This window comes from Stegostoma tigrinum, chromosome 2 (assembly GCF_030684315.1).
Source record: "Stegostoma tigrinum isolate sSteTig4 chromosome 2, sSteTig4.hap1, whole genome shotgun sequence".
NCBI lineage: Eukaryota > Metazoa > Chordata > Chondrichthyes > Orectolobiformes > Stegostomatidae > Stegostoma > Stegostoma tigrinum.
In genome coordinates, this window is record NC_081355.1 from 26,302,139 (window position 1) to 26,316,224 (window position 14,086).

The following is a 14,086-nucleotide window of genomic DNA, read 5'->3' on the forward strand; positions in this document are numbered from 1 at the left end:
CCAGGAGACAAATTTCAAAATAAGGCCGCTTAGGAACAAGTGAGGATATATGTTTTATTCAGAGGTTTACAAACCTTTGCAATTTACTAACCTAGAGGACTGTGGAAGCTAAGTCATTGAACACATTTAAAGTAGACATTGACAGGGTTCTAAATACCAATGACATAAATGAATATGAGGATAGGCAGGGAAAAAGGTTGTGAATTGGATGATCATCTATGATCATATTATATGATGGAACAGGTCCAATGGGTTGTATGGTCTATTCCTGCTTGTCTGTTAATAGAATTCTCAGGTTTTTTTTGCTGTCCCTGCTTGTAATTCTTAAATGCTTGCAATGTAAAGTGTGCAGCTTCACTAGGTCAACAAGTTTATGAGAAGTCTCATTCTTATGTAATCTTTCTTGCAGTTCTTAAATGCTTATTGTTTAAGGAGTGATGCATCACCAGGTAAATGTTTTCCCAAGCAAGGCAGCCACACTGAATGGTACCAGCAAACCTGAACAGGGCAGGCAAGCAGAGGAATGTCGGTTGAATTTGGTCGATGAATGCAGATGTGCACAGTTTCAGGGAGTTTTCCTATTCCACCTCTATGATTGAGCATTCTTTTTGGTAGAGACAAGACTCAACTGAGGGTTTTGATTTGTGTTGATTTCTCTTTCAAGAATTTAAACTTTTCACGAATTGTATGATGTTAACGGGTACGATGATCCTTCCTGTGTTAGTGACATTGAACTTTCTGAGATCTAACTCAGAAGGAAGATGAGAAACCAAAATTAAATGCAGACTTCAATAAGTCTATGTGTAAAGGGATGTTTTGTGTAGGGCAGGACCAGAGTGTACGGCAGCAGTGTTTTGCATCACTGATCATAAATGATGGTCATCCTGTTTACCAAAAAGGCTACTTCCAAATGTATCAAAGGTTCAGAAAAAGGTGGGTGAGGTAAAAAGGAATGGTAGGAAATGTTTTTCAGGCTTTCTGGAAGGATCCTGGGGAATGGAGAGAAGAAATTTGGATTCAAAGGGAAGGATCACAGTGGTGGGTCAAGGGGGTCAAGGAAGGGTGGGAGCTGCATATTTATAGTGAAAATACAATGGAGTAGTTCGGTGTGCTGGGGAGAGAGAAAGAGCAGGTGAAACAACTAAGTCTGAAGTTGCACATGTGGATCTGGATAGGAATGAGATAAGATGGTAGAACAGGAACATTAAGGGAATAGTGAAAGCACTGATGAGTCACAAAAGAATTTGAAGAAGGACAGAGAGGGCAACAGAAAAAAAGACCATCTACAATGATGGAGAGGAAAGTGCGGTATAGAGGGGATGGGTTTATGATAAGCAAATCAAATTTCAAAATTGCAACCACGATCTTTCTCATAAATCATCTCAGAACAGAAGAAAGTGAAGAGTAAACAGCAGAAATAGGAGGAACCTGAGATTTGTTTACATGCATTCTTACACACTGCAAACATAACCAACTAAAGGAATCAAGGCAAAAAACTGAAAAATACTTCTGGATGAGCAATGAATAGAGGCCATAGCAATGAAGGAAAATACTCACCACAGAATAAAAACTTACGAACTACCATGATTGTGATGGTGGTGGTGGCTGGAGTGGTGCAGTGGGGTGTTTTTCCAATTACAATGTGCAAGAGTATTTGCAGGTCTGTATTTATGCATGGTAACGACTTGGGGGGGAAACTGTTTTACAAACTGTAGGCTCCAAGATATTGGGTTGTGTTACAAGGGATAATGAGGGCCACGAAGAATGGCATTTAGCTATCTGCCTTCTGCATGGAAAGCAGTGTAAGGATTAAGGCTCCAGGTGGCAGATTGAGGAAAGGAAAACCAGGCCATTTGGAGGGGGCAGAGCTTATCCAACACATGAGCAGCCTGATGAGGGGACAAAAGCATAGCTTGTCTATGTTAAGCTCTCAAATGAAAAACAAACATCTCATTCCTGGCATTTCTTTCCAGATCAGTACTTCCAGATTTTTAACCAGCTCGACCCAGCAGCTGTTCTAATATTGCTAAGATTAAGAACAAGGAGGAGAAGGCAAAGAAGAATATCTAGTGCCAACACAAGCAGAGAAAGGAGGCTCAAGAGCTCTAGCTGTGGAGGAGTAAACAGTCCCAGAAAAAGGGAACCAGGGTCTTTAGTGCCACCAGGCAATGCTCGGGGAGAGGGTCTACCAAAGGCAATGTAATTACCTGCAGATGAGTGAAAGGCATGGCTAGAGATGTTTTCAAATGTGATGTGGGATGCTATCACTCACACCTACCACTTCCTAAGACAAATTTGTAGCCATGTGGCTTGAGAGGAAGTGCTCAGGACCTGCTCCTCAAAGGGGTTCAGCTCCTTTATGTCAAACACATCCTGTTTGGACATTTTTGTGCATACTGTGAATTTTCCAGCTACAGGAGAGAAGTGTAAGGAGATATTAGCATAGGCACACAAGCACTATGCCTGCATTGATAGATAGATAGATGGATAGAGATATGAATTCCTACAGCTGCGATTGTCCAGGTGTATTACTTGTCAAAAGAACGTGGCATAGAAGAAATTAGTATGCTGGTTAATGAATGTAAGTTAATTCAGTGTCATCAAATGACTACAGATGATGAAAACTAAGAAAGCATTATATGATGTGTGTGCCTGAAATACTTATGAGGTGTCCATCCCAAGTCGTCTTTCATGGTTGTGCCTTTGTTTCATAAAAGCCTTTAGCTGGAAATCTATTAGATGTGCATGTTCTTCTGGTTGTGAAGAAAAGTCTGTGAGCTGATGGGTCCTGAGCTGCTAAGCTTCATTTATATTTTCAGTGTGAACCATGGCAAATGTGTGAGATGAGTGCCACTGTGGTGCAATTAGTTCTATATTAATAGCTGCAATGAAATAACAGTCATTTATTGCACATGAAGCATCTGATGGAAATGTCTCACATCTAATCTTGTTTGATGGTTTTCTGCAGTGGCAACATTCTAATGCTAACTCTCAGTCATAATGGCATGAGCCATGGGAGGGTGTAAATCATTCATCATCTTGCAACATTGGAATCAGGTTGTCATCCATAGGTGCTAACCCCCACAGTTACCTCTGTCCATGTTGCCTTCATCATTTGGAATTGACTCTGCTTTCATCCCTTGTGAAAAGAACTTTCCTTCTATCCTGGATAGATTTCAAGAGAATTTCTAGGGAGGTGCCATTATTCATGGTACCATTTTTTTGGACTAGGCTATGGCATCTCAGGGCATGAGTTGGGTGATGAGCAAATATTTAATGGTGCTCAGGGGTTGCAGAGAGTGCAGTGCTGTCCAGATGCTGATCAAATATGGTTCCTGGAAGTTGCTGCCTGGAAGGTTCCAACAGAGGCAGAATTTCTTGCCTGCTTGTCTGCCTACTAATTTGAGTACTTTACCGGTACATGCAGATGTAAAGAGTTGAGAAGAATGTAATTGCGCAAGAAAACCCAACCCACAAAGAATGGAAGTGCATCACGTTTTTCACCCACTTCCACACCTCGACTGCAATAAACAATATTCTACCCCTTACTTCATGACCTGTCATTTAATAAATTTAGTGTAGATGCATTGATCTTTCCCTTCTATACTGGCATAGCATTCCTGTTTGCCTTCAAGTTCCTGTCAGTATCACTTTATTATCTAATGCCAGGAAACTTGCAAGCAGACCAGACTAGAAAAACATTTAACCTTCAATCACTGTCTCCCTGTACGATAATTGAGACTAAAATCATATCTTACCACAGCATGACGGAAATGCTGACAGATTTGAAAATCATTACCTCCAGGTTGGTTAACCTTAACGCTTGATGATATCTTCTTGTTCAATTCTTGTTGCTGCTGAATCCAGTCCTCAGCATATCCATTAGTAATTAATTTGGTGAAGTTTATAGGTTCATTCTTTTTTGGTAAAGGCCTGAAGGAAAGGGTTAATAATTATTACTGTGTTCCAGAATCTTTGCATTTTAAAGCTATTTTCTATTGCTGTGTTTTATTTTATTCACAAGCATTCATAAAATTGTGTCCCTTTTCCACACCAATAGTGTTCATCAGGAATGCAGATACACAATTCACACAATTCTCTGCCTATTCAAATTAAACTATGCAAATCTAGCGAAGATATGGGGACTGGCTGTTTCAGTGCATGGCAGGTAGTATTTGAATTCAAGCATCTGTGCTAACATCATGTGAAGCTCCATATCCATAAATGCATTTTATAAAATTGCCTGCAAAAGATATTTTTGTTTGGATTTAAACATCTTAATGTTCAAACCAATTAATGTAATAGTAAACAATGATAAGGTGATGGCCTAGTGGTATTATTACTAGACAATAAATCCAGAGATCCAGGTAATATTCTGGGGATGTTTAAATACTTCCACAGCAGATGATGGAATTCAAATTCAAAATCTGGAATCAGTCCAATGACAACTTTGAAACCGTTACCAACTGTTGGGGGAAAAAAACACATCTAGTTCACTCAAGGTGGAGAGCTGGATGAACACAGCAAGCAAGCAGCATCAGAGGAGCAGAAAAGCTTATGTTTTGGGTCTAGACCCTTCTTCAGAAATTTCTGAAGGGGGGATCTAGACCCGAAACGTAAGCTTTCATGCTCCTCTGATGCTGCTTGGCTTGCTGTGTTCATGCAGCTCTACACCTTGTTGTCTCAGATTCCCCAGCATCGGCAATTCCTACTATCCCTAGTTCACTCAAGTTCTTTAGGGAAGAAAACCTGCCATTCTCATCTAGTCCGGCCTTTATATAAATTCAGACCTACAGCAATATGGTTGAGTCTTAACTGGTCTCTGGCAATAAGGAATGGCAATAAACACTGGCTTGCCCAGCGATGCCCACATCCTATGAATTAATATAAAAATTATTTGTTTACAGTGTGTTAGAGTTCCTGCTTAAGGAGAGAGTTCATTTTCAGTTGATTGCCTATAGCCTGGACCTGAATTTTCAATGTTCCTATGCCAATAACATTCAGGTCTGAATTCTGATCTCAAGAGTAAAGCAAGTGGCCTGCAATGTCCACAGCTGAGGGCATATCTGATGGCAATCTTAAAAGTTTGGACAAATTTTGTCCTCCTTAGGCTCGAAGTGAGCCATGTTTACTAAGAGATTTTCTGATCCTGGTTTGATACTTGATTAGGTCCTCAAATAAACTCCAAATTAAAGATTTTGCTTTCCTTTGAAAAAATTAAACCATTTTAAAGATGCCTTCAGTCCTATCAAGGTTTTTATTATCTGTCACATGAGTGTTAGATCCTTCTCAAGCTTTTCAGTTGGTACACTGAGCAAACATCTTTACTGTGCCTGTTCAAGCATGGAATGATCTTCCACCCTATGAACCTGTCCTGCTGATCAATTGGATCATGCCTTAGCTTCATTTTCCCAACAATTTTGCAATCTCAGCCTTGAAAATTTCAATTGGTGTAGCACTCAATAGATTTTCTAGTAGAGTGTTCAAGAACTGGGCTACTGTCTCTGTAAAAAATATGCTGCCTGACTTCATCCCTAAATAGCTTAGCTTCAATTGTAAGAATATGGTCCTCTGTTCTGGATGTCGCTATTTGAAGAAATAGGATATTTCTATACATTTTTATGTATGTGCTTAGCATTTTAATGACCTTGATTAGATCACTCTGCAACCTTCAAACTCAAGGACATACAAAAATAACTTGTGCAAAGTTTGTTCTCATTATTTAACTCTTTAAGCCCAAATATCATTCCAGTGAATCTTCACTAAACTCTATACAAGACAAAATATTTTTTCTGAGGTTCTCTGTTCAAATTTAACACAGTTCAATAATCGATTTATTTAAATTGCTTCATCCCCACAATCTGGGATAGAATCACTGCTTTAATTGATTGATAACCATATCATGCTTCTCAATACTTCTGTTAGTGGGGCAGAAACCTTAGAATTTCAATCTGAATACATGCAGAACCATGAAATAAATGAAGATAAACATGATGTGTAAGGAAGATAGATACGTTCGAGCAAACATTTCTTTTCCCTCTGTCCATAATCATTGTAGTTTGTTTTTAAAAAGAAAGTACATTCCAAAATCCTAGCTAATGTGCATTGATGAAATTATATAATATATTATTAACTTCTGAAATTTTAATGTTGAAGTAGAAAATAGATTTATACTTCAGTTCTGTGCAAGTAACTATTTATCCTTAGAGGTCAAAAAGTCATTAGAAGCATTGAACCAACTTAACAAGAAAGCATATCATTTGAGGTTAAATGACCCAACCTGCCTCAGCTTTCAATTTAATTGATGACATGTTTATGAAGTTGAACTTCTATGACATACAAAAACTTGTTATTTGAGTTCAGTTCAGAACAGCAGTATGGTCTATCAATAGAACAGTTAACAGTCCACATCTTCTAGAATCCAGAGAAAAAGAGAGCCTTCCCCCACTTTTTGGATTGTAGTTTAGGTAAATTTAGATAGCTGGAATCAGATACAGATTAATTTCAGCATTCCTATGAAATTAAGACAGTTCAGCAGGTCATGAGGTGGACTCATGATGGTAGGGTTGAGTTTGGACCAGTGGAGTACCCAGCAGCATTGGTGTCACTTAGCAAGCGCCCCGTTAGCAAGGTCCAGCAAGGACTCTCAGCAGCGAGGGCATTGATGGAGGCGAGATGGCACCAAGGAGTGGCAACTTCTATTCCAGCAACAGCTGCACAGCAAAGGATATTTATGCCTAGTCACCAGGCCCATGGCAAATGGCTCATGATGTAGCACTGAACAAGAATGACTGCAAAGTTGGACACGTTTTTTATTTCTTTATTATTCTGCCTTTATATTCTATATTTTAGTTTATTTTTGTGTTTTAAGAACGTGCCAGAGAGTGGTGACACTGTACAATACTTTTCACTGTATTTTGTATCAAAATACATGGAAAAATAAATAAATTAAAATTACTTGTGATTGCTGTCTGAGTAGGCCTAATTTATTTACAGCTTAACTTAAAGCTTTGGGAATCAGGCTAGGGGAGCTTTTATAAGATTTTCAAGTGATGTGACTCTTGAAAAGATAAAGGTGGAACAGCACTTCTCTACAGTTATGGTCTTGCTGATGAAATTCTGCAGTCTGCTAGTATCTCTCCAAGGTTTGGCATAAAGAGTTTCAGTATCAAAGAAGGTCCTGAAGAGCAGTCACTGGACCTGAAACGTTGACTCTGCTTTCTCTCTACAGATGACGCCAGGCCTGCCACAGATGATGCGAAACATTTCCAGTAATTTCTGTGTCAAAGAATCAGTTTCAATTACATGGCTAACGACAATTGATATTCAGCAGAAGGATCTTTCAGTATCAGAGAGTCACTTTCAGTCACACGGTCAAAGTCCATTGCTTTTTAATAGATCAATGGTGGTCTTTCACACTTAACTCATGGATAACTAGCCTTGTCAACTTTCCTCTGTTATATTTCAAACCTGGAGATATAGAGTCTATGGATCTATTGTTTCTGTGTTTTGGTGTCAACTTTAACTGTAGCGAGTATGAAGCAAAGGAGTACAGTTTAGGTGTATTCACTCAAGGGATATACACCAATTATAATTTAATTTAGAACATTCCAGAGCTTGAGTGATTGCGCTAAGTTTCAAAGGCCACTAGACGCTTTAGCAGTCATCATAACCATTCAATAAAAGAACAGTTTTAAAAAGAAAAGTTTTAAAATTTGCAACATAATATGGTTGTGTTGGCATGACATGAAACCTTAGTGAATGATTCCTACAATGGTTTTATTAGAAAGCTTATTTAAGTTGCCTGCCTAGGAGATCAGTTTGTTCAGTTGGCTAGTTGACCAACGTGTGGTTCAAAATTACACCAATAGCACAAGTTTAATCCCTGTTCCAGCTGAGGCAAACTTGGAACCTACATCTAAACCTGGTCCCTGTGAGTGGAAGACAATTGTAAACCATCGCTGAAAAGAAGACCAAGAAAAAAGCTCAGGATGAAGCATCAATAGGACCTGTCTTCGACAATGGTCACATGACATGACATGATATAACATGACTTTACTATTCTTCATGCTGCTGTTTAAATTCTTTGTTGTGCTTAAATCTTACTATTCCAACTCATCTTTAGCCAATGCTATATACAACAAATGAGATGTGGCTGTAAGGGTGTCTGGGTGAGATGAAACATAGAATTGATAGGCTTAAGGCTTGATGGATTGAGGTTGGTGGTGATTGAGGAGTGGCTGGAACTCCTGGAGTAGTTGATAGGATAAGTTATTTAAATATACAGTGAATGAACATAAACTATTTTGTAAGGTCACTGACATTTTCTGTGACACAGCATTCAGATCAGCAGGTTCAACTCATTGTTTTTTTCTCCATGGCTATTTCTTCTCACAATTAGTTGACTGGATCTCTGGAGGGCCTTTTCTTCCTCTATGGTGGAAGATATACCTCCATCTATGCGGATATGGTACATCTCTCTCTCTTTCTACCTCCTCCAACATGGCACCCTTGTATAGTATCCAAAAACTATGAAGCCTGCTCTTTGCCTTGGCAATTCCTCACCCTTTTCCAGGTCAGATTCTTTCCAAAACACAATTTCCTCATACAATCTTATCCACTTTTGAAGGTGGGAAGAGATTTGAAGGAGTAGCTAGCAAAGCATGTGGAAATTTGGACATCATAATTAGACCACAAAAAAAAAGGTATGCTGAATAGTTATAAAACAATGGTTATATTCAATAATAGAATTGCATCTAATTCTGGACACTACACTTTAGGAACAATAAAAAAGACCTTGAAAGGGTACAGGAGAGATTAACAAGAATGGTTCCAAGGACGTGGCAATTTATTTGTATGATGTTAGGTTAGAGAAGCTGGAGTTGCTCACCTCAGGGCAATGGAGAAAAGATCTGATAAATATGTATAAAATAATGAAAGGTTAAGATTAGATAGACAAGGAAAGGCTATTTATGTTTGTTACTGTACCAGAACAATGCAGCACAGATTTGAGGATTTGGACAAGAAATATAGTCAAGATCTGAGGAAGTATTCTTTTACTGCATGAATGCTAATGGCTTGGAATTCACTGCCTATAAGATTTGTCAAAGGAGGCACAACCAATGACTTCAAAAGGAAATTGCATAGGCATTTGAAAGAATAAACATGCTAGAATAGAGTGAGAGAATAAAGCAAGCTGTACTGCTCTACAAGAGCTAGCATATGCTTGATTGGTCAGTTGGCCTGCCTTTGTATCATGTGGTCTATGGTCTTTAAGAGGTGCAGAATAACTTTTACCAGCATAGATATAGTCAATGGAGAAAACAGAGTTAACATTTGGAGTCTGGTGACCCTTCCTTCAAACTCAGTTCTGAGGAAGGGTCAACAAGCCCAAACATTAACACTGTTTTCTCCTTCACAGATGCTTCCAGGCCTGCTGAGCTTTTCCAGCAACTTTGTTTTTGTTCCAGATTTACAGCATCTGTAGTTCTTTTGTTTTTTTAAGCTATGGTCGATGCTAGCCATTTATGATGTTTCCTCTGCTGATGCACCCTGCCAATAAATAGCAGTTACTTTTTGGAAGATAGAGACTAATTAAGTCAACAGTTGGCACAGAGTCACAGTACTACTTCCATTGCACTGATGACTGCAAGGCTAGATTGCACAGATACATCGCAATTGTTGCACTCACTTTCAAATAACTATCAGTTTACTTCTTCCTTTCTCACTTTTCAATGCCCCGGACAAAACTTCCAGGTGACATAGCAATTTACTTGCACTTCACGCAATCTAGTCTACTGTATTCACTGCTCATGATGTGGTCTTCTCTACATTGGGGAAATGAAATGCAGACGGGGTGACTGCTTTGCAGAACACCTATGTTCTTTTTGCAAAAATGACCTCAGTCTACCAGTTGCTTGTCACTTCAACACATTATCATGTTCCCTGGTCAACATCTGTCTTAGACTTGCTGTTGTGTTCCAGTGAAGCTCAACACAAGCTGGAAGAACTGCATCTCATTTTCCACTTGAGGATCATGCAGCCCTCAAGCTATAAAGCTTCATTGCATTTTGTCTCGATCTTACATTAGTCTTTAGCACAGATCTGAAGTTAACAAAATGCTTTAATACCACACAAAACACAAACAGCTCTGAATGTTCGAAATCTGAAACAAAGACAGAGATTGGTGGACAAACTCAGCAGGACTGGCAGCATCGGTAGAGGGAAAGCAGAGGAGAACTCAGTATTGAGTTCAATAATTTTAAGGCCTCAATAACGATCTCCATTAGCAACTTTTGTTTCTTCCCAGCTCACCATTATCCGTTCCTTTGTCTACCCAACTACTGCTGTCTCTGTCTTGGCTCCATTCCAGCTATGGTTTACTCCTTGCCTTCATACCATCCCACCTTCAGCATACATATCAATCTTTTCCTAGCTACAGTCAGTTCTGAAGAAGGATTGTTGAACCTAAAATGTTGACTGTGCTTTCTATCCACTGATGCTCCCAGTCCTGCTAAGTTTGTCCACTATTCTCCGTCTTTGTTTCAGATTTCCAGCACTCCCAGTTCTTTATGTTTTATTAGTATTAAAGTATTTTGTTAACTTGAGATCTGCGCAAAAGACCAGTTTAAGTTCCAGACAAAATGCAATGAAGTTTTACAGAATCTATTCCAAAGTATTGCCCATCATGCCCCTTTGTATGTCACAGAGAGTAATCCTGTCGATTATTTCATTGGCTAAGTGTCTCATGACTGATGATCAATTAAGTAAACCAGAAGCAAAAAAGGAGTAATAGCAAAGCATTAGATGACAGACTTCTTATTTTCTTACAGATAAAGTAGTTTAGGTGTTTTCTGTCAAAAATTTCGTATGAAATCTACACTGTTCTTTGGTAGTCAACATCTGAGTACTCACACTGGCAGATCAGGAATGCATCAGAAGAAGTGTTGCAAAGGGCACCTCTTCTTCCAATGTAAATAGGTTTCTGGCACTCAAAAGGTTTGTCAAGACTTGACAAAAAGCTTGTAATATGCTGGGTTTGGAAATATTTCATATGCTGAGCTTCATATTCGAAGTAAAGAGCTGCAGGTATTCATAAAAGTGAATCTCTGATGCTCTGTCTGAAACAACTATCATTTATAAATTACTATTTTGAGAGCAAAGTGTCCAAAGGTGCTTCACAGGATTATGGTCAAATTAAGTTTGCCACTATGCCATAATAAGGAGATATTAGGATAGATGATCAAAAGGTTGATCAACTGAGTGAGAGAAGTTTAGGGAGGGAATTTCACAAATCAGGTCTTAGGTAGCTCCAGGCATGGCTGCCAATAGTGGAATAGTTAAAGCAGGAATGCACAAATAATCAATATTGGAGGAATGCAGAGATCTCAGAGTTTATAATGTCGGAGAGGTTAAAAGATGGGCAGAAACAAGGCCTTCATCAGGGGCGGGGGCTGATGGGAGGAATGAGATTTGTTGCCAGATAGAATATGGGTAACAGTGTTGTGGATGAGTGGGATAATTGTCCCTAATAGCACAGCAGAGGCATATGGGCAACACTGGTGAGGAAGAGGAAGGCTCTATTTGGGGCTGAAGACTATCTTCCATTATTATTACAAGTGTGAACTTCCTATAGCATGATCATCACTTTTCACATCTTGTATTTACTCCATTAACTTGGCATTGCACTAATTTTCTAACAAGCATCAATTGACAGCTTGAAAATAAATCATTATGGATGTGGTAAATTTCAACTTACATGGCTGGAAATTTATTTTCCAAGCTGTCCTCTTGTACTGTCTTCTTAGTATATGCTTTCTCTTTTTGCTTTCTTTCTCTGATTTCTGGCAACTTCAGCTTTGGGGAAAAGTAGGCATTATTGTTATAAGAAAGGGTGCAAGTCTGTATCAGTACATTTATTGGCAATTTTGGCAAAGGAAAATTATTTGTGGATGATTATTGGCAATTTACTGAAAAGATTCAATGGGCAAAAAACTCATTGACATGACTAATCAAATATTGCAATGTATTTAACGAATATGCAAAATTGAAACTAGTGGCCTTAACACTGTAAGATCGCCGTTAGCACTCATGATGAAGATAGCTCATATAATCAGATAAATAGCTCATTCTTTACAATGAAGGTGATTAGTTTGTAGCCAAAGATGCTAAGGAGTGATTTCTTGATTTTGCACCCCCAAAGGAAGCCACATTCACAGAGACCAAAGCTCAAAGAATTATAGCAACAATATTGTAGTCTTACTTCTAATTTGATTTTAATTCATCCTCGGGATGTTGGCATCCTTCAATGGGAGATTTTATTGTCCATCCCTTGTTTCCCTTAAGAAAATTGAGTGGTGAATCATCTTTAATAAAGTGATGCATGTGGCAAAAGTGCTGTCACAATTCTGTTTAGGAGGAAGTTACAGGATTTTGATTCAAAAATGGTGAAAGAAGGCTATATATACAGATTATGAGAAATGTGTGGCTTAAATTGGGAGATGGCGGTATCCCTATTAATCTGCTATCCTTGTCCTTTTAGGTGTGAAGATCAAGGATTTCGGTAATGTTGTTAAAGCCTTGGCTTATGACAGTGTATCTTACCAGTAAGACACTCAGAAGCATCAGTTAACATGAATGGATGTTTGGGGAAGTTGTTGGGCTATCAATCAATTGAACAATCAATTAGGTCTTGAAGTTGAACTTTTTCAGAATTGTTGCAGTGGTACCTGTCTAGGGAAATGGAGAGTATTCCATTGCACTTCTAACCTGTGTTCTGAGAAATTTTGAAGAGCCAGAAGATGAGTGACTCAGCCTTTAACTTGCTCCAGTAGGCATTAATGTGACTGGTCAAGTTGAATTTCTGGTTCAACAGCAATCACAGAATATTGACGCTGGAAGTTTCAGAAATGCTAATGCCATCAAGTGCCATGAAGAAGTAATTGTTCTTGTTTTGTTAGAGATTCATGGTCCTTTGATTGTGACTCCCTTGCCGACTATAAGCGATTATAGAATTACTGTTTTAATTTCCTCCAAAGCCTACAGTTTGAAAGGAGACTTATCCTGTGATAGTGGGGTTAAAGGAATAAAGAATTAAATTATTAATCAACAGGTAAGATATCACAACTTTGCCCGACTACTGCCATTTTTACATGAGTACATTTTGATTCAGAAAAATGACACTGATGAATCAGCTCCTAGCATTTAAACTGTTGACATCTTCAAAATAGCTAAATATTGAAAAATTCTTCACATGTCCACCATAATATAAAAAGAAAACAAGCAAAAGAAGGGAGAACTGATTGCTAAAATTCAACCAAATACATATTACATTTTAAAAAGTGTCTTGAAGGAGAATGGTGAGCTGGAGAATTGCAGAGATTGGGAAGAGGATTCCAAAACTTAGGATCGAGACAACTTAAGACATGTCCACCAATGGTGAAGATAAGGGAATGGAGGATGCACAAGAGATTAGAGCCATAGGAAACCAGTGTTCTTGGATGGATGAAACAAACAGAAGTTAGAGAAACTCAGCAGGCCTGGCAGCATCGAAGTGAAGAAAACAGACATTTTGAGTCATGTGACCCTTCATAAATGTGACTGCAATGAAGGAAGAAGATTAACGATCTCTTACAGGTTGAGTAACTCAGTGTCAATTGACATTTCCTACCAACTGAAACATTTGCCTCATTTATGGTTCAGTAGACTATACCTCATACCAACAACCTCTATTAATTAGTGCCCAACCCTAAAATTTACTTTACTTTATGTTCACACATTGTATTTTTGAAAGCCTCTTACTACAATGCAAATTTGCACAGACTGGGAAATACTCAACTATAATAGCAACAGCATGCAAAAATATCATAAATTGATACTTTATTATCTTCACATCACTAACTGACCTACTCAGAGATAGCAAGAACTGCAGATGCCGGAGTCAGCGATAACACAGTGTGGAGCTGGAGGAACACAGCAGGCCAGGCAGCATCAGAGGAACAGGAAAATTGACGTTTCAGGTCAGTATCCTACTTTGGAAATGGGGAGGGGAGAAGTGAACTCAGAAATAAATAAAGTGAGGAGAGGT

General features: G+C 38.6%; 1 protein-coding gene across 1 annotated transcript in view; it reads right to left on the bottom strand.

Annotated features, from left to right (window-relative positions):
- The window catches only part of LOC125466508 (uncharacterized protein C7orf57-like), a 112,512-nt gene that overhangs the window by 42,582 nt on the left and 55,844 nt on the right, over positions 1-14,086 (bottom strand). The window contains exons 6-7 of the mRNA XM_048561084.1: positions 11,759-11,856; positions 3,800-3,933 (exon numbers count right to left, since the gene is read on the bottom strand). Coding sequence (XP_048417041.1) covers positions 3,800-3,933; positions 11,759-11,856 — 232 coding nt within the window. The remainder of the gene's footprint in view (positions 1-3,799; positions 3,934-11,758; positions 11,857-14,086) is intronic.